Source organism: Haliaeetus albicilla, chromosome 2 (assembly GCF_947461875.1).
Source record: "Haliaeetus albicilla chromosome 2, bHalAlb1.1, whole genome shotgun sequence".
Lineage (NCBI taxonomy): Eukaryota > Metazoa > Chordata > Aves > Accipitriformes > Accipitridae > Haliaeetus > Haliaeetus albicilla.
In genome coordinates, this window is record NC_091484.1 from 56,246,293 (window position 1) to 56,272,228 (window position 25,936).

Consider the following 25,936-nt stretch of genomic DNA (forward strand, 5'->3'; position numbering starts at 1 on the left):
GCACAGTACTCAGGGACAATAATAATTGTGCGTGTGTATAGACTTTTGCTTAGACAGGCTGACTTTCTGTCTTGCCTGAGCAACTGGGCATGCTACCCCTCTGCCAAGATCTCAGCCACCCCTGAACCTGTTAGTCATTACAAACAGGAACAGCAAGCACTGTCTTTCCAGGCTCTTCGTAAAGGATTATGGACTCCTGGCTCTTTCTAAAAGCAAACCTGCTTTTTCCCTCCCAGACTCATTCTAGCTTTCCTATTGTCACTGACCTTATCGAACTATCTGAGACTACATCTTCAAGTGCATGCACATAAAGGCATCTTCCCACAGGCAGATACATTTCTTTCACTAGATTTGTATGAAAATGGAGTTGTAACCATAAAAGTGATACATTACCACTAAACAGTTATATTTCAGCAGATTACTCAAAAGCAATTACATAGGCCAAAATTAGTGTATAATAAACTCTGAATGTTATTATTTCCAGGGTACAGTAAGCTTGATATGAATTTTAAAGGATGCCACTTTAATTATCTACTTAACTCATTACGGTCATAGATTAATATAAACAATTGGTCTGGTGGCAATCTATTCTACTGACGCATTCAGTGTCATTAAACAAAGGAGATTTCTCAAATGTAAAGGTTTATTACTGAAAACTTTGTACTGTATCTTGATATTCATCAACAGAGCTAACAGTATTGGGCAAACTTAGTTAATTACTTGTTTTTCATTCATATGATGATACTCCCATTACTCTACAGAGAAACTGTGAGAATAATCTCAGTATACTAAAGGTAGTGAAAATGATTCACAGACTAAATACAGATGGTCTAAAAGGTGGGTTTCCTCTCCCATTCACTTACTATCAATTGATAAGACAGTTATACTAATCTATTCAGGTCAGTTTGAATAAGGTAAAATGGTGATATTATAAAAATATCTTCAAACCACTCAGTTCAGAAGAGATAAGATTAACTAGCTACAGGAGAGAAAAACAGAAACCTTCAAATAGCATGTAATTAATTCAAGGGCTTTCAATTTTATGGTTTGCAGAACAGGAACATTTGGAGTTGGGGACAGCTGAAAACAGGTTACAGTATACACAATCTCTACATTACAGAGCGTAGGAGTGAAAATATGGAGATTTCTTCTGGGACTGAGGAAAGAGGGCATTAAAACTTAATAGCAATTTTAAATACTTGCCATTCTGACTGCTTCCGTAACTCTGCGAGCTGGTGGAGCCGCTTGAGTGCTTTTTCCTGTTTCTTCTCATCTTTCCATGACTTTGAAGCCACATTTCGAGCAAATTCCCTTTGTTTTAAATCTTTCAGTCTCTGTGTGAAAAGAACAAAAAAAGAAGGGATTAAAGATGTACACAGCAGTTACATTTCCTCTTACTCCATTTATTTGGTTTTGGTGAAGTTAATATATAAATGGAGAGTACAAATATACTTAAAATGTTATCATCCTAAGAAGAGATTGAAAATGCTATTTTTGCCTAACAAAACAACATGATTGGGCCATTGCTATTTAGCTGATCTATACCTAGAGATGAATGATAGTTTTTAGTTTATTATGAATAAACAAATCTTCTGTTGTGTACAAATACATACACAAAACTGGACTCCATTTAATGTAGCTGAAATTTTCAGCTGGAATTTAATCCATTAGCATACACTGGAATAAAGCTGAGCTTGTGTGTGTAACATATTTTGTAGATCTCTGTACTTGCACATGTATGCATGTATGTATGTGTGCTTGTGTGTTGGTGTCGTAGATTTTAAGACTGCATTTGTTTTTCAAAGGAGAGAACTACTGTCTGAAATATTTGATCAGGAAACTCTTTTATGGTTATTTTCACAATTTTTTTTATCTCTTCGAACATCTATAAATCAGGTAATTCCTGCTGGAGAGAGCAAAATTCTTTGCCTTTATTACATTTTTTTATTACCTGGTTTTGCACTGCTGATAGTATAAGGAAAAGTGAAGGAGAAGAAGACACAAACCAAAAAGTGCAGGTCATGTCCAACCTTACAACTTCCCAGTTCAGGTCCATGCTTCCATGCTCCATGGCAGAAATGCCTTCCTCCCTTCACCACCTCTCCACTGCTGTGGTGTTTGGGGAAGGCAGGTTTACAAGCCAGAAGGGAGCTCCGGTGCATTCAGCCAGATGCCCAAACTGGAAACCTTGAGAACCAGGACTGAGAACTAAAACACTACGTCCACTTGCTAGAAACAGGCCATACAGGGTCCGTAATTGTGTTCTCTGAAGAGTGCTTGGAAAGCTGTAATGGGTATCGCATCAGCTGTCCTTCAAGTATGGGATTTTTTTAAAAGCCAGATAACATCTGTGAGAGAAAAATAAATAAATGTTGGGAGACTAAGAGCAGAAGTTTCTTACTTGCTCTCAGCCTTCTGGACCCCAAGATGTGCACCTCTGAGCACTGATCTGGAGGTAGGGACAGCTGGGCTGCCCGCGAATCAGTTGCTCAGGGAGCTTAAGAGCTGGCTCTCAACCACCCTGATGTCTCTGCATATGCAAACTCCCTTGGATGAGGATGAGAAGGCCAGAAAGGCAGTTGCTTAGGGAACTGCTACAACCAGCAAGAACAGTCCTGCTGCCTGGTGCCTGCTGAAAGTTTAACCATATTTATCAGAAATATTTATAGTCTGTCAAATCTGTATGTTTCTCCAGAAAGTTTCTATCAGCTCCAACATCTAGTACCTCAGTGAACTAGATTCTGAAACAGGACAGCTGCAAAGTCCTCTTTAAAGCTCTTAGGCTTCAGTTCCTTGGAAAGAAATGGTTGCTCCACCACATTTTTAGCTTTTTCCTGTCCCCTTACATGCTCTCCCTCGTTGTTCACTTGCCCCTGGCCAGGCCAGTCATATAGCGCTCCATTCCCTCAACCTCATTCCCTGCAATTTAGAGTAAAATGGATGAATATGTAAGACAACATTACTTTTGGTCCAGGAAAGAAGCTTTTTAAATAATATGGTAAAGCCAAAGTTGTAAAAGAAATCAGAGAATCTTCCCAGAATGAATCCACAGTTTCTGTCACCTAAGTAATATTTACAAGAATGTAGAGATGTTTAAGCAGTAAAGATCCTATCCTCCATAGAAAAAAACACAGGTAGTCTTGAGTCTTATTAACATCTTCAATATGAAGAAAGGGCAAAGAAACACATTTGAGAAATGTCCTTTAGTTCCACTTGCTGTTTTTTAGCTGTCACCGTGAGCTGTTCGGTATCACACATAAAGCATTCATGAGGAAAAACAGAAACAGTTTCTACCTGTCAAGGAAACAAAGAACAATGTGAAAGCTAGTACTATGGAGCGCAGGTACTGCAAAGCAATGCCATTTCATTTCTTTGACAGTTAGGATGATAATCAACAAAGCAAATGGACCAACACTAAGAATAGAAGTTCTAGCAGTATTTTTTGCTCTCTAATGGCATACAGCATGTGTCAAGGAAGTAGAGAAAAGAATAAAAAAAAAAAGAGTAGGTAAGCATAGTGGAGGACTCATCAACTGGAGATGAAATCCAAGAAATCAAAAGCATCTACAGTCTAAGCAGAGACTGCCTATACATCCCCTCATCAAAACAAAAAAAGCTGCACTGCCAGAGCTCCAGTTAGGAATCGTAATGAAATTTGTCAGCTATGTTAGATAGACCATGGGACTGCCTGCTGAACCTGCAACACTGTGGTTTTCTTCACTAATAACCTGTGCCAGACTTCTGACAGGCACACAAATATTTTCCACAGGTGGTGCACACAAGAGCATGCAACTGAGCAGGTACCTGAATGACAACCCTAAGCTCAGCAGGTGTGCTTGAAAATTAACATCACTTTACACAGCAATTGCATTTTTCATGTAATTAGGTACTTAACTGGGCAGCCAAATACAGGCACGTATAATAAATTATGATTTATTTAATAGAAATCTTGTGTTCTGTCCTTCACCTGCTACAAATATCATTGCCACAGAGTTATATTTCATTTTTAGACTCAAGTTCTATTCTTTCTCTGTTTTTTTGTGCAGATGTGTATGTGGACCTTACCGTATCTAAAAGTAACCCATCCCTTTTTTGTAAACACCCACACAGAATATTAAAAGACTACAAAATAATATTCGTTGTTATGGAAAGATTTACTTATACAACCAGGTCTGAGTCATGTCGGCTCCACTGTCTAAGACCCACTCAAAACCTGCTGAATCTATTCTTTTCCTCCTGAACTCTGGTATGAATCACCAGGAGATCCAAGTGAGTTAGTGGAGCTGCATTTTCACTACATACTTTTGCTAGACATGAAATATCAGTGGCCAAATACCTGTACTTTAGCAATTTCTGCCCATTCTTAATGTTGGGTTGTTTTTTTAAAATTGTCATTTTATTGTGGCCAGTACTTGCTTTTCACTGACCTACGAGCACCTGTAGCATACTGTGTTGGCTTTGTGTGGCAAGGTTTTGGTAGTGGGGGGGTTACAGGGGTGGCTTCTGTAAGAAGCCTCTGGAAGCTTCCCCTGTGTCTGACAGAGCCCATACCAGCCAGCTCTAAGACGGACCCACTGCCGGCCAAGGCCGAGCCCATCAGTGATAACGTTTTTAAGAATGGAAAAAAAAGTTGGGACAGAGACAAAACGGCAGCCGGAGAGAGGAGTGAGAACATGTAAGAGAAACAACCCTGCAGACCCCCAGGTCAGTGAAGAAGGAGGGGGAGGAGGTGCTCCAGGCGCCGGAGCAGAGATTCCCCTGCAGACCATGGTGAAGACCATGGTGAGGCAGGCTGTCCCCCTGCAGCCCAGGGAGGTCCACGGTGGAGCAGATATCCACCTGCAGCCCGGGGAGGACCCCACGCTGGAGCAGGTGGATGCCCCTGAAGGAGGCTGTGATGCTGTGGGAAGCCCGCGGTGGAGCAGGTTTGCTGGCAGTACCTGTGGCCCTGCAAGGGACCTGTGCTGGAGCAGTGTGCTCCTGAAGGACTGCACACCGTGGAAAGAACCCACGCTGGAGCAGTTCATGAAGAACTGTAGCCCATGGGAAGGACTCACATTGGAGGAGTTCCTGGAGAGCTGTCTCCTGTGGGAGGGACCCCATGCTGGAGCAGGGGAAGAGTGTGAGGAGTCCTGCCCCTGAGGAGGAAGGAGCGGCAGAGACAATGTGTGATGAACTGACCGCAACCCCCATTCCCTGTCCCTCTGCACCACTGGAGGGGAGGAGGTAGAGAAAATCAGGAGTAGAACTGTGCCCAAGCAGGAGGGAGGGGTAGGGGGAAGATGTTCCAAGATTTGGTTTTATTTCTCATTATCCTACTCTGATTTGATTGGTAATAAATTAAGCTAATTTCCCCAAGCTGAGTCTGTTCTGCCTGTGACAGTAATTGCTGGGTGATCTCCCTGTACTTATCTCTACCCATGAGTCTTTCCTTATATTTTCTCTCTTTGTCCAGTTGAGGAGGGGGGGTGTGATAGAGCAGCTTTGGTGGGCACCTGGGCTCCAGCCAGGGTCAACCCACCACACTGGACTTCTGTAAGGCCTTTGACACAGTCCCCCACAACATCCTTCTCTCTAAATCAGAGAGATATGGATTTGATGGGTGGACTGTTAGCTGGATGAGGAATTGGTTGGATGGTCATTTCCAAAGGGTAGCGGTCAATGGTTTGATGTCCAGATGGAGATTGGTGACAAGTGGTGTCCCTCAGGGGTCCGTACTGGGACTAGTACCGTTTAATATCTTCATTAATGACATATTGGGATTGAGTGCACCCTCAGCAAGTTTGCAGATGATACCAAGCTGAGTGGTATATTTGACATGCTTGAGGGGTGGGATGACATCCAGAGGGACCTGGATAGGCTTCAGAAGTGGGCCCACGTGAACATCATAAAGTTCAACGAGGTCAATTGCAAGGTTCTGCACCTGGGTTGGGGCAACCTCCAGTATCGATACAGGCTGGGGGATGAAGGGATTGAGAGCAGCCCTGCCAAGAAGGACTTGGGGGTACTGGTGGATGAAAAGCTGGACATGAGCCAGCAATGTGCACACGCAGCCCAGAAAGCCAACGGTATCCTGGGCTGCATCAAAAGAAGTGTGACCAGCAAGTCGAGGGTGGTAATTCTGCCCTTCTACTCCCCTCTGGTGAGACCCCACCTGGAGCGCTGCCTCCAGCTCTGGAGCCTTCAGTACAAAAAAGACATGGTGGTTGGAGTGGTTCCAGAGGAGGGCCACAAAAATGATCGGAGGGATGGAATACCACTCCTATGAAGAAAGGTTGAGAGAGTTGGGGTTGTTCAGTCTGGAGAAGAGAAGGCTCTTGGGACACCTTATTGAGGCCTTTCAGTACTTAAAGGGGCCTTAAAAGAAAGATGGGGACAAACATTTTAGCAGGGCCTGTTGCGATAGGACGAGGGGTAATGGTTTTAAACTAAAAGAGGGTAGATTTAGACTAGATATAAGGAAGAAATTTTTTATGGTGAGGGTGGTGAAACACTGGCACAGGTTGCCCAGAGAGGTGGTAGATGCCCCATCCCTGAAAACATTCAAGGTCAGGTTGGACGGCGCTCTGAGCAACCTGATCTAGTTGAAGATGTCCCTGCTTGTTGCAGGGGGAGTTGGACTGGATGACCTTTAAAGAACCCAAACTATTCTATGATTCTATCATCTCAGAGATAAACTTTTGATAGACAGAAGAAATTAATGCTATTGGTACATTTTCATTGCTACAGATAATATTCATGTCTACAGGTTGCATAAAAGAGTACTTTGAATTAGTGTACTTTTGGCACCTGTAATAGAAAGAGAGTTGAGGAAGACATCTGGGATTTTTGTATAAATCATTGACAAGAATACAGTGATGGTTTTCATAATCTGTGTTTCCCTGCCAGATTTGCCACCCCTTGTTCTCCAGGGGGTGTCTGGCTTCAGGAACCTTTTTTTCTATATTGCTTTCTCATTCACTCTCTCTCAGTTTGAGGACCACAGGAACACAGTACTAGGGGACAGCATTACTTCTCCTTTTGAGCATTCTGCCAGGTGCCGTGCTCATCCCATTACATGGATCTAACAGGGGTTCTCAGTGTAACTACTTCAGATGCTGGGGCAAATAACTGTTGCTGCAAGTATACTGAGGAGCAAATTGTCTTCTTATTCACAGTAGTGTAACTGCATTGATGTAAATAGAAGGCAGCTTTGGGAAAAAGAAGAAAAAAATTTCCATGCATTAAGTTAGAAAATAACAGGTTACTATGAATTATATTATTTTTTCCACTTACATTTAGACTTTTTTTTCCAGAATATCATTCACAATGCATGCTCCAAAATGTTCATCATTCCGTAAGGCATCACAGCCCCAAGTAAAAATGTAGTATACACCACTGTTTTCTTCAGTCAGCATTACATATATGTCTCCTGTCATATTTAGAGAGCCTTCTCTGAATCTAAGTTCATGAACTAACGTGAGTGTTTGAGTGCCTGTCTGGCTTTAAAGACTGATTTCTGCTTTGCTGAAGAGCTCCTTAATTAAGTTCTAAACAGATTCACCACAGAAGGGTTAAATGAGGAAAAAAAGGACCGTGAATTTCAATAATTATTCTCTTGGCTCTAACCCCAACATTGGAACCAATTACATTGTTTGCAAAATGAATTCACACTGCAAACCATCAAATGAGAATGATAGTTACTGGAGAACATAACTAGACTTCATGTCTGAAGCTTACGGTATTAGCTGTCTAAGTGAAAGGGAGGAAACAGCAATGGAGGAAATTGCTTTTACTCTGGTAAATAAAATCCTAAAAATAAATTGGAAAGTCTATTACGTACAGAAATTAGCCATGAAATATGAAGCTCAAAAATAGCTGATAAATTTTCATTTGTTTTACCCATAAATAGCTATAGATCACTTTGAAATGTGTGATAATTTTTTGGAGTAGCTTATATTACAGTCAATCTTAACAGATTCAATATCGTTAGTGGGAGTGAATGGGAAGACAGAAAGAAAATATCCTGGTCTGATTGGGTTAGGGAATGAGATGATAGCAGGAGAGGGGAAAAGTCAGTCCTCAGACATGTCCTAGAGAATCCATCTACAAGTGAATGAGATGTTCACAGATCCAACCAGAAGAATAAATTACAGATGGCTGTTCAGAGGGCTTGTTTTCGCATGTCTTCATAGAAACTCCTGTTAAGTCTGTACGGAAAGATGGTCTGATGTAGTGCAATGGATCTTCATGACAGAAAGCATCAAGACCTACCAGTCCTCACCTGTGTCTTTTCTGTGGGAGCTTCTTACTGTTCAACCAGATCAGAAAATATTCCTGTTAATTAAACTGATTTCATCCATTGCTGGATTAAAGTATCTCCATTTGTACTGCTCATGAGAATCCCCCAAGTAAAGTTAAAACAGATGGGTTTCATGGGGGCTATTTCCATAGGGGAGAGGACAGAACAGGCTCTTTGTGGCAGCAACACACTTGTCTGAAGACCTGAGCTATTTGTGGAGCCAGCATATGCTCCACTTGGCCACCCATGTTTATATCAGTTCCAATGAACTTATTGTCATATGCTCCAACAAGCTGGCTGCACACTGTATAATTTGATTAGACATATTTGGTGCCACTTCAGAATACAGAGTGATTTACCTAGTAAAAGCAACACATTTGAATGACAAGAAACTTGGGGCAGGGACTGTGTCTTCACTGCTTGTCCATATATTACCTCGCTTGTCAGGGTGCCAGGGTCTCTTTCTTAGCCATATATTTTATTTCTTTTCCCTTCTCATTTAAGCAGTTTAAAGAAAAGAAACTGGTATTACAGACCCTGTGCAAGACTAGCTCCTTTCAAAAGTGTCAGTACTTGCAATCTTATTTCAAAAATATTTAAGCATTTTCCTCATCTTTTTGAAGCCTGTCTCAACACTAGTTTTGTTTGTTCTAACTGTAGCAGGTGGAATACAAAAACACCTACATTTTAAGGAAAAGAGCAAGAGTCTGAATTATCCAAGAATTCAACAGGCAAGTCCAAAGCCTGGCCTCAAACTTTCTTCAATGTGGTCATCAGACTTTCAGAGTAACAAAAGTGATAGTAGAAATAACTGTCCGTAGATATTACATAGCACTTTCCATAGACAGATCTCCAACTTCTTTTGAAACAGGTATCTTTACCATGATATCATTTTACAAAGAAAGAAATGAAGGCAAAGAGAGATGGAATGACTTCTGAAAAGACCAAGGAGGAGGCTGAATCAATGCTTACAGATATATGTTTAATTACCACATCTAACACTTTGTAAGCCCATTGAAACAAGAGGAAAGATTCCAGACATCTGAATTAAGCCTGAATATTATTTACATGTATATTCAGTTGATTCTTGATAACTATGGTAGTGCTGAGGGAACAACAATAAAGCATAAAGGATAAACCTCTTACAAACTATTGTGCTGTGTCTATAGGTTTACATAAAGGAAAGTTGAATCAGCAGACCACTACGCAGTGATTTTGAAATGCTGTACCAGAGAACAAGTTGATCACTAAAAAGAGTCATTTTAATATGTACTTGAGATAAATGTAGTGTTGTTTATAGGTACCACTCACTGTGCTTTAGATGAAAAGGTATGTTCAGGGCAAATAGTGAACGATATGTGCATGAAGGATATTAATGGCAGCTGTAATGAGAAGCGTCATCTGATATGTCAAGGAAGTAAAATATTGCTTTTTCTAATAGGATGTAATAGCTATCCATAAAAAGTATTTTATATTGTTGTTGTTGGTTTTTTTTTAATTCAATCAAAACTAAAATATTCTTTCTCTTGCATTTGCCTAAAGTAGACTGACGTCTTCTGGAGTATGAGAGTTAAAGGTAACCAGGAATCTAGCAGGAATACTATGCCTGCTCAAAGTAAAGGACGTCTGATAAATCACATTACCTTGCAGTTTTTGTCAATAAGAAAAGGGCACAAAGGATTTTTGTAATCAGCTGATCAAAACTTTTCAATAACACAAGACGGAAGACATCCTGATTTGCTATGTTTTAACAGATAAAATGAGAAAATCAAGTTACTTTGACAAGATCTATTTTACATAAACCACATTAAATGAAATTAATTACATTATCATTCTTTAATACTTTATGAAGTCCTGCATCAGTCATGCCAGTATTTTCCCTGGTGGGTGACAGATTTTCTTGTTTATTCTTTTTAAATCCTAGCATGGCATTACCTAGCTTCTAGCTCGATGCATCTTTCTTTAGTGCTCGGAGACATATTAAAAATCCACATTAATGATTAAGAGAGTTTATAGCCATCTTTTTCCTAATACTTAAATGTTGGTCACCTGAACCTGCTGATACAAAAATATTTAGCTCTAGATTATGTTGTTTAATATCCTTTTTAGTTACTGGCAGACTGGTACGTCACATCATAAACATCATAGATGTGACTAAATCATATGGCTTTGCCCCAAGTATAGAACAGAAATCTGTGTTGAATAGTCCTTTTTACATGACTGCTAACAAGTAATTCATTTCTATTGGAGCAGAATATTCTTTATGTCCTCAATATACTTTCAGAAACCTTCTTGCCCTCACCTTTGATGACTACAGGTTTTCCTTTTGCCCTTTTTACTTCCTCCATCACTTTTGTCCAATTTTTTCACTTCTGATTTATGATCTTTACCATCCATTTTTCCTTTCTCTCCTTTATTATACATTTAAGCCACAGAGAATTGACTTTCCTTCTAAATGAGATTAGCTGTTTATAACCTATTTGGGTTTTTTTCAGTTGTGGGATTTGGGTTCTTAAACCATCTGCCAAGTGCTCTTTAAAATTTCCTAGGACTCTCTCACATGTTTCCATTTGAATTCCTCCTCCCAGTCCATTTGGCAAGCTCATTCACCTTTATGAAACTAGATTCCTTCAAGGAGTGTATGTTACAGTTTGTTATTTATATAAATATAGGCAAATATTTTATTTGCATTTACTAAATACAATTGCTTGGCTTTTTTAATTTCCTGTATGCCTGTGTCGATCATCATAATGCTAATGACTTATAGATTAAAGATCAGCTTTTAGAGACCCATAATGCAGATGAAGTATTTTTGTGCTATTCTTGACAGAAGGGAGGCCCACGGAGGAAGCAAATTCAGATGGATAATCTGTTAATTTTAATTTCTTCATGCATGGGATTGGAGTAGCAGTTTATGTTCCAGTCTTTGGTTTATTTACAGGAGGAGATGAACAGATGTCCCATTTTTTTTCCAGGGTAATTCACTCCTGCAATAGCCTGGTTTAGCCTTTGATTATCTGAGACAATCTTTTGAGAACACATCGCAGTAAATTATACCGATTAAAATAAGTTATTTTGATTATATGTATTTGCTTGTATTTAATTCTTTTCCAAATTTGTCTTTCATTATTAATATGTGTTGTTTCCTTTGACTTTAGTGTTCTTTCTTTCCTCTACTTGGCTTATCCATCTCTCTTCCCAGTTCAGCAGCATTTCCCTCTGAAACAACAAAAGCAATAAGGTACTTCCTAGGCAAATTCAGTGTGTCATGGAAAAAGATGACCAAACTGTGCAGAGTGAATGATGTCCTAATTTTCCAGTTTATAAAGGCAAAGATATTATGGCCTATCTAGCACCCTTTTTATTGCCATGTGCTTAAAATATTATTTATTTGCAATTTGTTATTTGTATTTGGTCTCCTTGAATGTACTGCTGCAGCACCTGCAGCGCCTGAGGCTTTTACTAAGAGAGGGAGCTAAAAGCAAGCACATGGTCAACATGTGCAGTTCAGCCCATTGGTGCGTAACAGATCGCTGAGCTGCAACTTGACACCCTTCAGTTGTGATTCCAAAATTTACAATTTTTAATACTGTTCTAGAAACTGGTCCCTGGAAAGGGGGTGGAAATGAGCATGATGCACTTTTACAAGAGCAATCCCAAACTGCTTCTCTTATCCCCTTGTATGTTGTGCAGCTATGGGAGGTAACATTTAATGTCCCCCACTCATCTCTTACTCATGCTCCAGACCATGTCTGTTTGTATTCACTCTTACATCAAATGATACTATAAACCCATCTAGTTTTTCATGTAGAAATGGACATTTTTAATACATAAAGCTAATCTATCACCCACCGCTTCTGAAATACTTTATGTCACTTCTCAAATTCTTTCCTGCCAGTTGACACAAACAATGTGTTAAGCAAGCTTTACTCTGCTATTCCCTCCCAGGAAATTTTTATTCCTCTAAAATTTGAAGTTGATCTTTTATTTATACTGTGGCTTCTTGTTCTAGTAATCTATACTTTTCTACACCCCTGAATTCTAATTATTTCTTGCAAAAAAGAAAGATTGTGAGTTTATGTACTCAAATGGAACAACAATCCTCTTAAAGTATGCACCAACACAGATACAATATAGTGATAGCTATAGTCTTTGAACTAGGTGAGTTAAAACAGTACTGCAAATTATTCTGGACAGAAGGAGAAGTAGGGCAACTGGATCATACATTATCACTTTAACTTCTGAAAAAATATTCCATTGTCTTTACAGGTATTATTGCTTTAGCTTTTACAAAAAACCTTGTGCAAAAATAAATAAGGATTTATATAAAAAATTGTGTTTGTTTCCAAGAAATAACAGAAAATCATTATAACAGTTATTGTACACTTCTCACATGCTCCATGTTCAGATTTATTAGGCTATGACTTGTTATTTTGCATGTGTACAGGTCCAATTTATTATTATTTTCAAATTGCAGGTCAGAATCTTCATTTTCGTTTCTAACCAAGCAAAGGGACATTATGCTGTGCTAAATTTCAAAATGGGAAGGAAATCAGAATATCACATGGGCTATTGAAAGCCATAATTCTGTCAATGAATTGAATGTTTGGTGTAACCCAGGCTCAAATGATATAAAAGTGATGCAGAACGCAGAAAAGATGGTAATTAGAAGCTGATGAGAAGACTGAATTTTGCTTTGAAATAAAGAACAGGATGAGGTTAATCTGAATATTCTGGGTTCCTTTTAAAAGTTAAAAATTACATTGTACCTTTTAGGCCATATTTTTGTATACAGGTATTAGTAATTATGTGATTTAATAAATTGTATTGTTTTACCCCTAAACATATTACTTTACCCAATAATTTCTGAACTAATTATGATTTGATATTCACACAATCAGATCCTTATCTAAGACTGGAGATCCAGGGCAGGTTCAGAATACAAGCAATAGGTTTTATCACTTCTGCTGGTTATGATATACTACCTTGCCAAATCCCACAGATCCTAAATGGAAAGTGTAAATACAGAGCAATGGAATGTGACTGCACTTGCACTTTCAGACATCAGTATTTAAGTGTTTGGTTTGAAGGAAGCAGTGCTAAGAATCCATCAACATGCTAAGTGCTGAAAACAAGCAGAGAAATGCTAACTACAAGCATAAAGTATCCTAAAGGGTTCCAGAGGGGTTCTGTCAATTCCTCTATACCTACACACTTGTTTAAAGAATTTTTGCTCTGCAGGAAATTTTGATGTTTGGGATTTCTTTATTTTTTATTCTTACTGGGAGAGGTAAAATTTTGAAAACTTATTAAAAAAATGAAAAATTTCAAGTGCTTCCAGGTGACTTGATGTCAATGCATGTAAATAGCAATGAAACATAATGCCTTAAAGTTATAATTTTCATCATTATCTCAAGAACAGTAAATATGTGTGCACGTAACAATATTTTTAAAGTATCTGCAAATACTTTACAAGACATTTTTTAAAATATTTTTAAAGTAACACTTTTGAAGCAAAGTATTTCAAACTTTATGAACCATAGTAACACTGTTGAAGCGAAGTATTTTAAACTTTATGAACCATTTCAACCTGATTAAAACTAAATGATGTAAACCTTTTGAATGAAGAATGGTTTTGATCTTCTCATGTTCCTGCAAAGCCATTCTACTCTAAAAATAACATTTCCTGATAAACAAGTATTTAGTTTTCAACTTTTTTGGTTCAGGAAACATTTAGTTTTTACTGTCCCATCACCTGTGATAATATATTTGTTTGGTACTCACATGAACGTTATCTACATTTCTCTAGATATTCCCTTGCAATTTAATCTGAAAAGGTGCTTAAAGACCCCTCATCTTTTTAATGGCTCCTGGTGGAGCCTAATTATTATGAAATTGCAAAAGCTGTGAAATGATAATTAGTCTGGGTTGCCTCCTTTATTTTTCCCTTAGAGACATGTTAAAAGATGTTAATTAATGTTTTTTACTAAGTAAGGGTAATAAATGACTAATTTCACCATTTTTATTGCTGTCTTGGTGATGCACGTGTATGCTTCTGTTTGCTTTTAGATATTTGTTTCTGCTATGAATTCCCCTTAAAGATGTACAAGGCACATTGTGCAGTTCCTCGAACACAAACATAGTTGATTAGCTTGACTTTAAAGCTCCACAGGAATCAATTGCTCAGCTACATTCTTGCACATTAATTACTGCATGGAAGGTGCAGACAGTCAAAAATGAACAGAACTATAATAGATGCAGATTCTAGACAGATGTTCATAGCACCAGATATACTTTGTGGATGCCAATGGGATTAGAAGAGTTATTATTTTTCCAGAGGAGGGAACGATATCAGCAAGAGAGCACTATTTAAAAGTTATGCAGAAGCTGACAGAAACATAATTTTTCTGTGAACATTTGAGGGTAAAACATTTTGCTAGCAAAGCTAATTGCCCAGTATTTCCAAAAAGCTGACTATAGCACAGAATTGCCCCAGGTAAGATATGTACAGATGTCCTGTAACCTGCACAGCAGGTCCCTTAAACTGGCTGAACAGTACCTTATTCTACAAGTCATTCCACAAATATGAATTAAAGTAGTTGTGTACAGACAGCAATCAAAGACAACGACAGCATCTGGCAGTGCTTTGTCCTTATCACCTCACTATTTGAAGAAAGACTTTTAGAGCCTGACCTTAAGATAACACCGGTTATTCCAGATCTACTGATTTAACAACAGCAACAACAACAAAATAATTTGCAAAGTATGTATGTGGCCTATAAGCAATGTTACCTAATGTTTGTCAGTCTTTCAAAGCTGGCACATGAACTATAAAGTACGTCTGTGTTCACTCTTGCCCAATCCTTATTAGTTCATGGTGAATAGACATTTTTGCATGAATGGTAACAATTTACATAGAAGTAGGTAGAAAACTTGCTGTATATTCTGCTGCTTCTGTCCTTACTACTGTCATTTAAAAAGTGGAAAAGACATCTGAATACAGACTTTTGAAAAAAAAGGACAGCAACATCCAATATAATTTATCTTGTTCATTAAACAATACAGGCACAACTCCAGCCTGACTGCCCTAAAGGTTAACTGAAAATGGGAATAATAATTTAAACATAAATATTTAGGTTCTCCATATCTATCCCATTTTCTTGAGTAATATCCTGTGTACTGCATATATTAGCATTTCAGAACTGAGAACCAAAATGGAATATGTTGATTTTAATCAATTCTTTTTACACAGTAAGAAAAAGTGGTATGACTGGCTCAAAAACACTTTTTATTTGAACGGAATGTTTCAGAAGTCTTTTGTTTCAAAATTTATTGAATTTACATTGTAATTACCATGTTAAATCAGTCATAACAGAATGTTTTAATTATTTTCTTTTGAGAATTTTTTCCTTATCCATATTTGAAATGGAAGCAAAGTTTGAAACAATGGAAAATTATTTGAACCAGAAATGCTGAGTTTCAACCAGATTTACTGCAGCTTTTGTCTATACATAATTAAATAAGAAAATGTTTCTTCATGTTCTGACTGGTTAAACCCTAAACTGATATTTTGGGGCAGATTTTCATATTTGTCTGTGGTTTGGCATCATGGTTTTCTTACAAATCTAATCTTTCAGATTCCTTGCTTATTTGAATAAGCCACACATTACACTGCGTCAACTATTCCTTCTGCTTGAAAAATTAGTTGTGAAACTTTAGTAATTAAAAAGTGTACCCTCTGAGAAGAATAGAAAGGACAATAACACAGGCATTAATGAAGAGCACTTCCTCTAACTGATATTCTGGTTATTGCTATGTCTTAAATGCCCAAATCTGATAATACACTTCTGTAATACCTTATATAATGAAATGCTTAAGAAATATCTTACAGTCATTGGACCATCATTAACAACTATGAAATCAGGTGTCCCATGGGTTTTTTTCCAATTTAAAGAGGGTTAAATTGCTAATTTACATGTTAATTAGCATTCATTCTAAAGAACACCAAATGTAATTCCATAGCATCTAGCATTTAAAAGTTTAGCTTATCAAGACATTAAATTTAAAAGCGGCTCTGCATTATTTGCAAGAAGTTTTTTTGAGGGCTAATGATGACAGGAATCTCATTATTCTAAGCAACGTGCAATCTAAGAAGGATGAATCCTGCCAATTTATTTACTTTATCACTGAGTAATAAGAAAGCAGCAAAGCATTGGCAGGGCAGCAGGTTCAGCAGTTCTTAATAAGGCCCACTGATCTGCACAGACTGGTAAGTTTAAAATAAAGGATTGTTTCTGGTGACATTTCTTTGGAATCTGTTGCCTCGAGTCGCGCCCAATCACTGGAGTGTGCTCAGTGGTATTTGATAATGTTGTTTCTGCTGCTCTGGAGCTACTCTGGTACATGCACTTGCTGTAGCGTGCAATTGAAGCATCTCTGTGTAGCATAGCTATAAATACAAGCCTCCCCTCATAACATTTAAGAAAATATTGCATGATATTATAAACTAAGCATTCACTTTAAGATAATTTCAAACTGGCAAAATAAATATTCTTAGTACAGTGATGCCACAGAATTATCATATTGTTTATATTCTGCTTTTGCTCATATGCTGTACACTACTCCTTTCCTTAAATGCTGATGTCATCCCATATTGCTTTATGTTACCTTTATTTACATTAGTTTCTGTGATGTGACACAGATTGTCTGTTTAACTGCACTGCTACTTCAGCATTTCAAAGATGCTGGATTGCAGATACTTTGAAGCACAGCAGCTGTGATGCAAACATGCTTTTAGAAAGGCAGGATTTCTCTATTTCTAAATAACACAAAGAAGCATTCAGGCCAAGAAAATTTTGGTCTTATCTATCAGTGGTAAAAGATGGAATTTTACATGAGCAACAGCATTATACATTTCATTCTTTGCTTTTTTTCAGACCCCAGCCATTTTTTATGTTGTGTAAGTCCTTTGTATTATTTTCAGTACAGTATTTTGTACCAATATAATATCTGTGGTATTCATGTTAACAAAATTAGAGTTGTGAAATGTGGTTTTCATATAGCCTATCTATCTGGTTGATTCACTCAGTTCCTCAGTGCTAAGTGGAATGGCTTGGACTTTGGTGGCTCTAAGTGGCTGAATACTGACAGGCTCCTCCTGTGCTTTATCCTGGTATTTTCCCTTGTTTGTGGATCATTTCTCCAGGTCCTTCCTCTTGTAACTCCTTTTTCTCCCTTTCTTGTACACACCTTTCACTGTCTTATAATTTCAGAGTGATACTTCCATGCCTTTCTGTTCTTGCAATTTCTGTCTCTATTACACCTATTGCCATAATTACTTCCTAACCCCACTTCTCCTGTTTCCCCCTCATTTCACATCATCAGTTCCTTTCTAGCCAACAGCTTTATCCCCTGCACAAGGTGGATTCATTCCTCAAGTATGGTCCATCTTCAATACTGAGTCAGGGAGTTTTCCTTAGGGAAAACGACATGCAACCTGAGATTAAAGATTTTATTAAAGAGCACATACATAAAAATATCAGATTAAGTTGTCCAAACAGTATTGATTCTCGTACCTTACAACTTCCTTATCCTTGACTTTGCAAATACTATCTATTTTATTGTAGTTTACTAAAGCTTGTTATCCGGAAAGAAAATTTCAGCCCAATCTCTGAGAGCAATAGAAACCTGGGTCTTAAAATGCAAAGTGTTTGGAACCCTTAATTATAAGCATCACATCCAGTTCTGTATCTAACAATCCAGTAGAAACCAGGGGGTAATCTAGTGTGTAATCAAAACTAATTTAGGAACAAAAGGGATGACTATAAGGAGTTACTTCAGAAGAATAAATTCCGAAAGAATGAGAAGAACTTTTAAAGTTAATTATGGGAAAGGCAGTGTGAGAAAATGAAAACTATTCAGCAAGAAATTATCAAAAACCTGCTCTTTGGGAACAGTTACAGTCAGAGTGGAAGTAATTTTGGGGAGTATGAACAAGAACACACACTGCAAAATCAATGTATGATGAAAAGCTAAGAAAGTGTGAAGCTATAACAGAAATTAGAGAATGTAATAAATGGCATAGGCATAAGCAACAATAAGAAAATAACTGGTTTCAGGATGAGCAAGAGAACAGTGGGTCTTTAAGGCAAAAAGATACTGAAATGATATGATAGACTATAGAAATGAATTCTTTGCTTTTAGCTTTGGTTTTCACATGACAGTATACAAGACTTATGCCAGAAATGTAACGAGTATACTATTTCCAAGGGAAGAGAAAGATGAGTTTAAAAGGAAGGAGCAGGGAAAATTGAATCGGTATGTGTATTGTAGAATAATGAATAAAATAACAGTTAAGAATTCCTCAGCATCAAAACCCCCAAATTCAAGAGAAATTAAATATTCTGATGAAGCAGAAGAGCCTGATAAGGGGTATACAGGCACAGATGATCACTCTAAATAACTGTGTAATGGTTAATGTAATAAAGCAGTAATACATTTGCCTAAAGCTAAAAGTAAATGGGCATTTCACTGAGATTAAAGAATAATTTGTGGAAAAATCTGAGAAACTGTTGACCATATTGAATCATACTTTCAGTGTTTTGATTTATCTGTCAGAATCATCCAATCTGACCAGAGATACTTCTGGTAAACGTTCTGAAGATGGAAAAAATAAATAATGAGTAATAACCTTCATCTCTAAAACCCCTCTCATAAAACATCTGAACACCCTTCATTTTATCCAGAATATTTTAATTTCTTTTTGTGGGCATGCTTATAGGCATACATCTTAGAAAGTTCACAGTTGTTTTCAGGACTGGGCCTAAATTTACACCCTCCAAATTGCATACACATAACAATTTCTGTATGTGACTGTTGCTTTTGAGGAAAGCAATCTATTGGTACCTAAAAATAGGAGGTCAATAACTACTCCACATACAAAATTCCTTTATCACTTCAAGTCCACTTATAAACCAGCTGTTTGAGTGAATCTAACATCATACTACTGTTTCTCTTGCTTGACTCCTTTTCTTTTAATACAATTCTGCATCCGGCTTTCCTACTAGGGGTGTGACAAATGTGAAAATTTTATTAAAAGTATGCATGTATTTCTTAACAAGCATCAAACCAAGGTGGTTTTCGTGAGGTTACAGGAGCAGAATGCTGATGGCTGCAGACAGCACCTCTCACTAACTGAGAGCAAGAAATGCTGAGGCCTTTTGCCATTCTGGTTATTTTCTGAGGAGGCCACAGAAAGTGCAGACCTCATGTGCAAAACCTGGCCCTAAAAAAAGCAGGCCCTTCTTAACGGCCAGCGTCCTAATGCAGAGAAACAGAAGTGGGGCTGCAGGGAAGGATGTTAGCCTTGTCCACCTGGGAGTACAAGAGGGACAGTGGGTGCACCTATATATCAAGGTAAAAAAGCAGAGGCTACACAAGCACACATAGTACTGGACTTTCATGCTGGGGCAGCCCTTTCTATTTGGTTAGTGTGTTCTTGCAGGTAAATATATGATACTTTGTCCAGAAGGAGGTTTCTTGGTGTTGCTGTCTTTGCCTGATTTCCCGGATCCCAAGGTGAAATCTCTCAGATATTGCCAAACAAGTTTCCTTTCGTCCAAATGAAAATTGTTTGGGTAATAAGAGAGGTGTACCTTAGAGCCAAAATACGGGACTTACTTTTCCTCCGATAAACATACAGATGCTGGAAAAAACACCCTGAAGGTGAATGAACAGGATCTCAGCATTACACTCATTTCTGGAGCTTTCTCTGTGTTCACTTATCTGTGCATTTTCTAGGTGGTACAGGCAACACTAGCTAAAATGTAAGTATATTTGCTAGCTTTGATGTTTAACAGGAGCTAAATCTGTGCCTGAATTAGAGTTTAAATCCACAAGCACCATAAAGGCTTAAAGGCAAGTGCCCACAGCTGTACACACTAAATCAGACTTTCATGCAAAAAATATACCCAAGTTCTAGTATGCATGGATTTAAATACTAATATACAGGTATGTGCGTGTGAACTAGTGTAGACTGAAGGTTCTGCTCAGCACTACTTATATGGTGCTGCCTGCTTCAAGAACACTAAAATTTAGATTTTTTTTCATATGAGAGAATGTGATGTACTTAACTGTATGGCTAAATTTTGACAACAAAACTAAAAGACCTGTTTTGTCATTAGAAACCCCAAGATGGCAATACAGTCTTGTTTTTCTTTGCTGCTTATTTCTATTATTATCATTATCATCACAATTATTACATTGCAGTACATGGAACAGGTTTGTGATTTTCTCCTTTCTGACATCGAAAAGCCTTGCTGATTGCTAAGGATTATTTATACAAAAATTGAAAGCTCCAACTACTTCAACATTAACTGAACAGATGAATGCTATGCATGACCTGGAGGTATTAAAAGATTCCATTTAATAACGTTAGCCAAATAGACACCTCTGCTCAAGTTTGGCTTCCTTTTATAGATACGCATGACTTACTTAACAACCCTGTTAAAAATTCTATACTTCCATATTATTCTCATCTTAGCATGTAACATACATCTACATATATTACATTTTCAGGCAGCAGCCTATATTGATTATCTATATACTAATCGCTTTTGAACGAATTCACACCAGGACCCTTATCCTTTTCCACGTTCAGATAGTTTCGACAGAGCCAAGGTAATCAGTTCTGATGCAGTTAACTGTTGTTGCAGAGAACACAGCAAGCAAGTGATAGCAAGCATCGTTCACCTTGATGCTTCATGACAGATACTAGAGATTTATCAAATGTGCTACTGCCCATGACTGCTGTCCAGGAATTTATAAAGTCATAGATCCCATAGCAAAGGAAAAACACAAAGGAAAAAAGCTGTTGATTTCAAGTGGGTTAGCTGGTATGTGCTAAGCCAATGAGACATGTATGCACAGGGCTGTACGGTGATGAAAGTTTAGGTGCTCCCAGGAAAGTCAGCCGCACTCCCACACCAGCCTTGTTAAATATCAGGCTTAACAACAGAGGGCTCAGGTAGAGCTGAGTGGGAGGGAGCACAGCCTTCCACTCAAACAGATTTTCTGAGTTCACTTTATCCAGCCTTGCATTGAAAGAAATTAATTTCCAATAACAGGTAATATCAGTGAAAAATTATTATAGAGTAGTGCATCAGGAAAGATGTTGGCAACATTAATTAAGACTAATGCTGTCAAGACAACCAAAGAAATAAGAGCTGCTTAATACTCAGGCAATATTACTCAAAAATATATAAATCATATTAGACCCCTCCAGGGCTATTACACAGTTAGAAGATAATGAAAATATGGGCAGGGAAGATCTTTGATGTTCTGTCAAAGTTTTCTTTCTATGCATATGTGTGTGTATATGTACACATACATATGTAGTATTTTTACATAATAAGTATGAATGTATGTGGCATGCAGAGAGAGAGAGAGAAAGCCTCTCTGAGTATACTGCTTTAGAATAACCTAACACAGCAGAAAGATCAGTTATGCAAACAAGGCCAGACTGTCATCAAAACATTTTGCAGTTCTCTGAGGACAGGGAAGGGAATGGCTGGTGTGCCAACTGCTAGGTCCAGGACTCAGTACCTTCTGCTTTAACAACTGGTTGAAATCATAGATAAGAAAATGGATCATAAAATTAATTTTATAAAACCATAATATTGGGAGATTAGAGTCATAGTTCTTTGAAAGAAATCTGTTTCCTCTGGAAGAGAAACAGAAGTACTCAGTGCAATATCCTTTTTTCTGCCTTTATATCTCCTCTAAACAGCATTGCAACTTTAATACAAATTTTGAAGTAGGAGAATTTAAATGGGAAATCACATGGGAGAACTACACTGTATTGTTACTGAGATGTAAAGAGTCCCTCATTTTAATTTACTCTCCATTAGAAGAATGATGCTTAGAAAATATCCTTGAGGATGACTAAAAGTACCCTCAAATTTCTGCTGGGAAACAGAAAACATACCTTAGGAGAAAGAAGCTTTTCTGGTGGCTACAATCCCTCCCAGAACAAACATTTTGAAACTAAGCTAACTAAAACCACAGGAAACCATAAATTAACTTGTTTTCTTTGAAGATTACTCTGATAAAAGTAAGAAGAATAAAGGCTCTTCTGTGACTGACTATAAAAGTCAGAGAAAAGGGCGCATCCACACTATTCCTAGAGGCAAACTGATGCTGTTCCCAGACTTGGCGGAGCAGTCAGGAATTGAGAGAGGAGAAGAAACTGAATTACCCTGTCACATCAGGAGGGTAGCTAGCTAATCCTCTGCTAACTGAGCTTCTGAACTACATCTGAAAGGGCAGGATGGGGTGAGCCTGCACTGCCAGTTGATATTCTGTATGTGTCATGCATTTCCATGCAGACTCAGCTCCCAGTACTATGTCTGGCAGCTTTTAAAGCACTAAATTTACCTAAAAATTAAGAAGAGTTTTATTGTTTAAACATTCCCTTTTATAACAGAAAGCTGCCAAAACCTCCCCTGCTCAACAACCCAGTCATAGATGGTGCATCAAGCAGGTTGTGTTGTTTTACATAAGCTGCTCTTTGCAGGGTGTGTGTGTGAAGAGAGAAGGGCACAAATGGATCCATTTGAGTTCAGATGCATTTCTGGTGAGTTAAAAAAACAGCTGAAGGGTGTAAAAAATTCTTTGTGCAGCAAATGGGGATTTATAGGGATTAGAGTCACATGTTTAGGATCTGGAAAAGCATTTGTTTTGCATTATTATAACCATTTTTTATGGATTAATTAATGGAATGGTGATGTGAGGAATTGCTTTTGATTTAATACATAAGTACATTAGATGAATCTAGCTCTGGTTTGGGAGTGATCAGCCAAAACAGTCCCATTAATATGCATGGATAGCTAACTGTGGGTTGGTTGAATTCAGCAGGATGGTTCAGCATGATGGGCTTCAGACGCTAGGCAGTTTCTTAATGCAGTGCTGTGATAGATGCACACAGAAAATTCCAGGCTGATTTACATCCTCTATAATACTGCAAAAGACAATAAGATTACTTGCAGTGAGAGTGAGGAGTTTTGCTTTTAGTGCTGTTTGTTTTACTCAGCATTTATTATTTCTAGTCCTCTGTCAGAAATACCAGCAGCTTCTAAATGATTCATATATTTGCAAGGTAGATGCTGACCCCTGTGCACCCAGAAGTGTGATCACCCAGAAGACACTAATACCGTGGCAACTTGAATACACACAATACACAAGAACTTGAACTGTGTAATGCATGTAAGCGCTAGTAGAAAACAGGAGAAAAATGTACATCTGTGGAATCCTGCTATGTGTTCTAACTTCTTACATCTTAGATTATCAGTTACGATCTGTTCATCAGAGGTTCAGAAATGCTCATTCCTGAACTTTGCAAACAATTTCTTGTAATTCTGGAGTGTTTATGTGAATTAATTGCACTTTCTTTCTGTAATGCCAACTGAAATATGGATTTTTCTAAAATTGGAGGAAAACTAGAATGCAGGAAGCAGACATAGAAGGATAATAGATGTGTATGCGTAAGATACACCTACCACATATAGATCTGATAAAGCTGATACAAAAGCAATGACAAACAATTAGCATCTATTATCTTTTCCGAAGAATCCAGTATCTTGTTGTTCAAAAGTAGCTGTTATTTTATGTTACGTTCTGCTTGCAAGGCAGAACCACCCTGAGAAACATTATGAGACATAGATTTCAACTTCAGAAACATATGCATTTTTTAAAAAAATAAACTGCTTTTCTGTCCTTGAATCAGCATGACCAGCTTGAAACAGCATGGTCATATGCCTTCTGCATCCAAAAGAGGAACCTGGATATTTGAGGAAGTGATCCCTCCCCCTCCCTCTAGTTTATAAGCAATTCCACATTTAAATACAACAAAGTCAGTGTGAATATTGGTACTGAGCACCTACCTAAAACTATAGACAGTGATCTTTCAGTCGAAGGGGCTTAAAATAAATTGTGGTGAAGATTAAAACAATGAGTATTTTACATTTTATTTTAATGAAAAAATAGCACGTTAAAGTAAAAAGCATCAAATGTTAAATTGTCTTCTACTTGAGTGAATTTAGAAACCTCCCACAATCAATGAAGAAGGAAGATGGACTGCTGTAATATGCATGGACATTTGTCAGGTTTACCTGCTTGTGAGCATGGTCGTAAGAATTGATGTGGTTGTCAAATTCCTGGTGTTTGTGGTACTGCTTGTCACATAGTTCACAGTAGAAGTTAGCCTTCACATCCTCCAGAGCCTTGGCTGCAGCTTTCTCCTTCTCAGCATAGTCCTGCAAAGGCAGAAGCAAAGGAAGACACTTTGCTACAGATTGTGACCTCATGCTTCAGCAGCTATTTTTGTCATCCACATTAAAAACACTGGACTGACTAGGACTGCTAGATCACCGGGCTCCATCCTAGTATCAAAGTACACAGTAAGGAGGTTTTGGTCTTAAGTTGGGTTTAATAAAATAGTTGTATTTCTTGCATAATTATTCTCTACTACTTTTTGTAGGTACTGTAGTGAGAACAGTAGAGAGGAATGGGGGTGTAAAACGATACCGGCAGGACACTGCCTAGCTCTGGGGAAGAAAGCTGAGCAATGAAGAAGACGTAAGTCACCAGGCGGATGTACGCAGGTTAGTCTGTTAACTGTTACAGCGCTGTCCCAGTTTGCACCAATATGTGTCTACTCTTTCAGGTATTATTGCTCAGAAGAAAGAAACTAGTTTTAGTCCGATACTAAGGCAGATTATCTTTTGTCTTCTGCTTTCTACCTTCTATGAAATATTCAGCAGGGCCAGGCAGCAGCTGGCTATGGCTGGCTGAGATTTCCCTGGAGCACAGCCACCTCAGCAGGAGCCTTTTCCATGCCACCCTGTCCTTTCCCCATATCTGTATGAAGGGACACACCATCCAGACCACCCAAACTGAATGTAACTGTCACCGACCCAACACAGACCACAACCACCGACAAGAGCACTAGCTCAACTAGCTCATGTCCAGGCTCCAGCAAACACAGCTGAAAACAGGGGAAACACAATTAGTTCCTACGTAGTCCCCCTCAGTGTCTCCCTAATGACTCAGATGGGTGCTCTGGAGAGTCAAGTACTTTGATTTCAATGTATAATATTAGGTAAAAGAGAAAACTTAAAACATAGGAGCCAAAAGTTACTGAGCTCCAAATAATGTACTTAAACAAGGGGCCTGATATTCAAAATTGGCAGAAGGCTTTGTGAACCTTATTTCTTTTACAAGATCTTCATTATACTGTTATTATTACTACACTTTCTTAATTTTACCTTAGAGTTTAAAGAGCAAACTTGTGATATGGAAAACATGAACAAAAAAGTTGGTAAAGGCAATTCATTTCATATTGGTATTGACAAGCTGATATTACTTGAGTGTACGTAATATATTGCCAGGGATTGCAGTAATTCATCATTTGCTCTAACATTTTACTCACCTAAAGAAATGGGTACTTTCTGACACCAGGCTTTCTATGCTATGGAGTCAGGGCCGTCTGCTGTCTACAGGCTTTCACCACCCTTTGCGTGACAAACTCAGAATACCCCAAACCCGGGACACACTGCACATCTGGGACACCCTGCTCCCAGCACATCACGCTGCCCAGCA

At 38.2% G+C, this 25,936-nt stretch overlaps 1 protein-coding gene across 2 annotated transcripts in view; it reads right to left on the reverse strand.

Moving 5' to 3' along the window:
- ZNF804B (zinc finger protein 804B) overlaps nt 1–25,936 on the reverse strand; it is a 239,725-nt gene that overhangs the window by 7,489 nt on the left and 206,300 nt on the right. For both annotated transcript variants that reach the window (XM_069775568.1, XM_069775572.1), the window contains exons 2-3: nt 24,448–24,591; nt 1,204–1,334 (exon numbers count right to left, since the gene is read on the reverse strand). In XM_069775568.1, the coding sequence (XP_069631669.1) occupies nt 1,204–1,334; nt 24,448–24,591 (275 nt within the window). The remainder of the gene's footprint in view (nt 1–1,203; nt 1,335–24,447; nt 24,592–25,936) is intronic.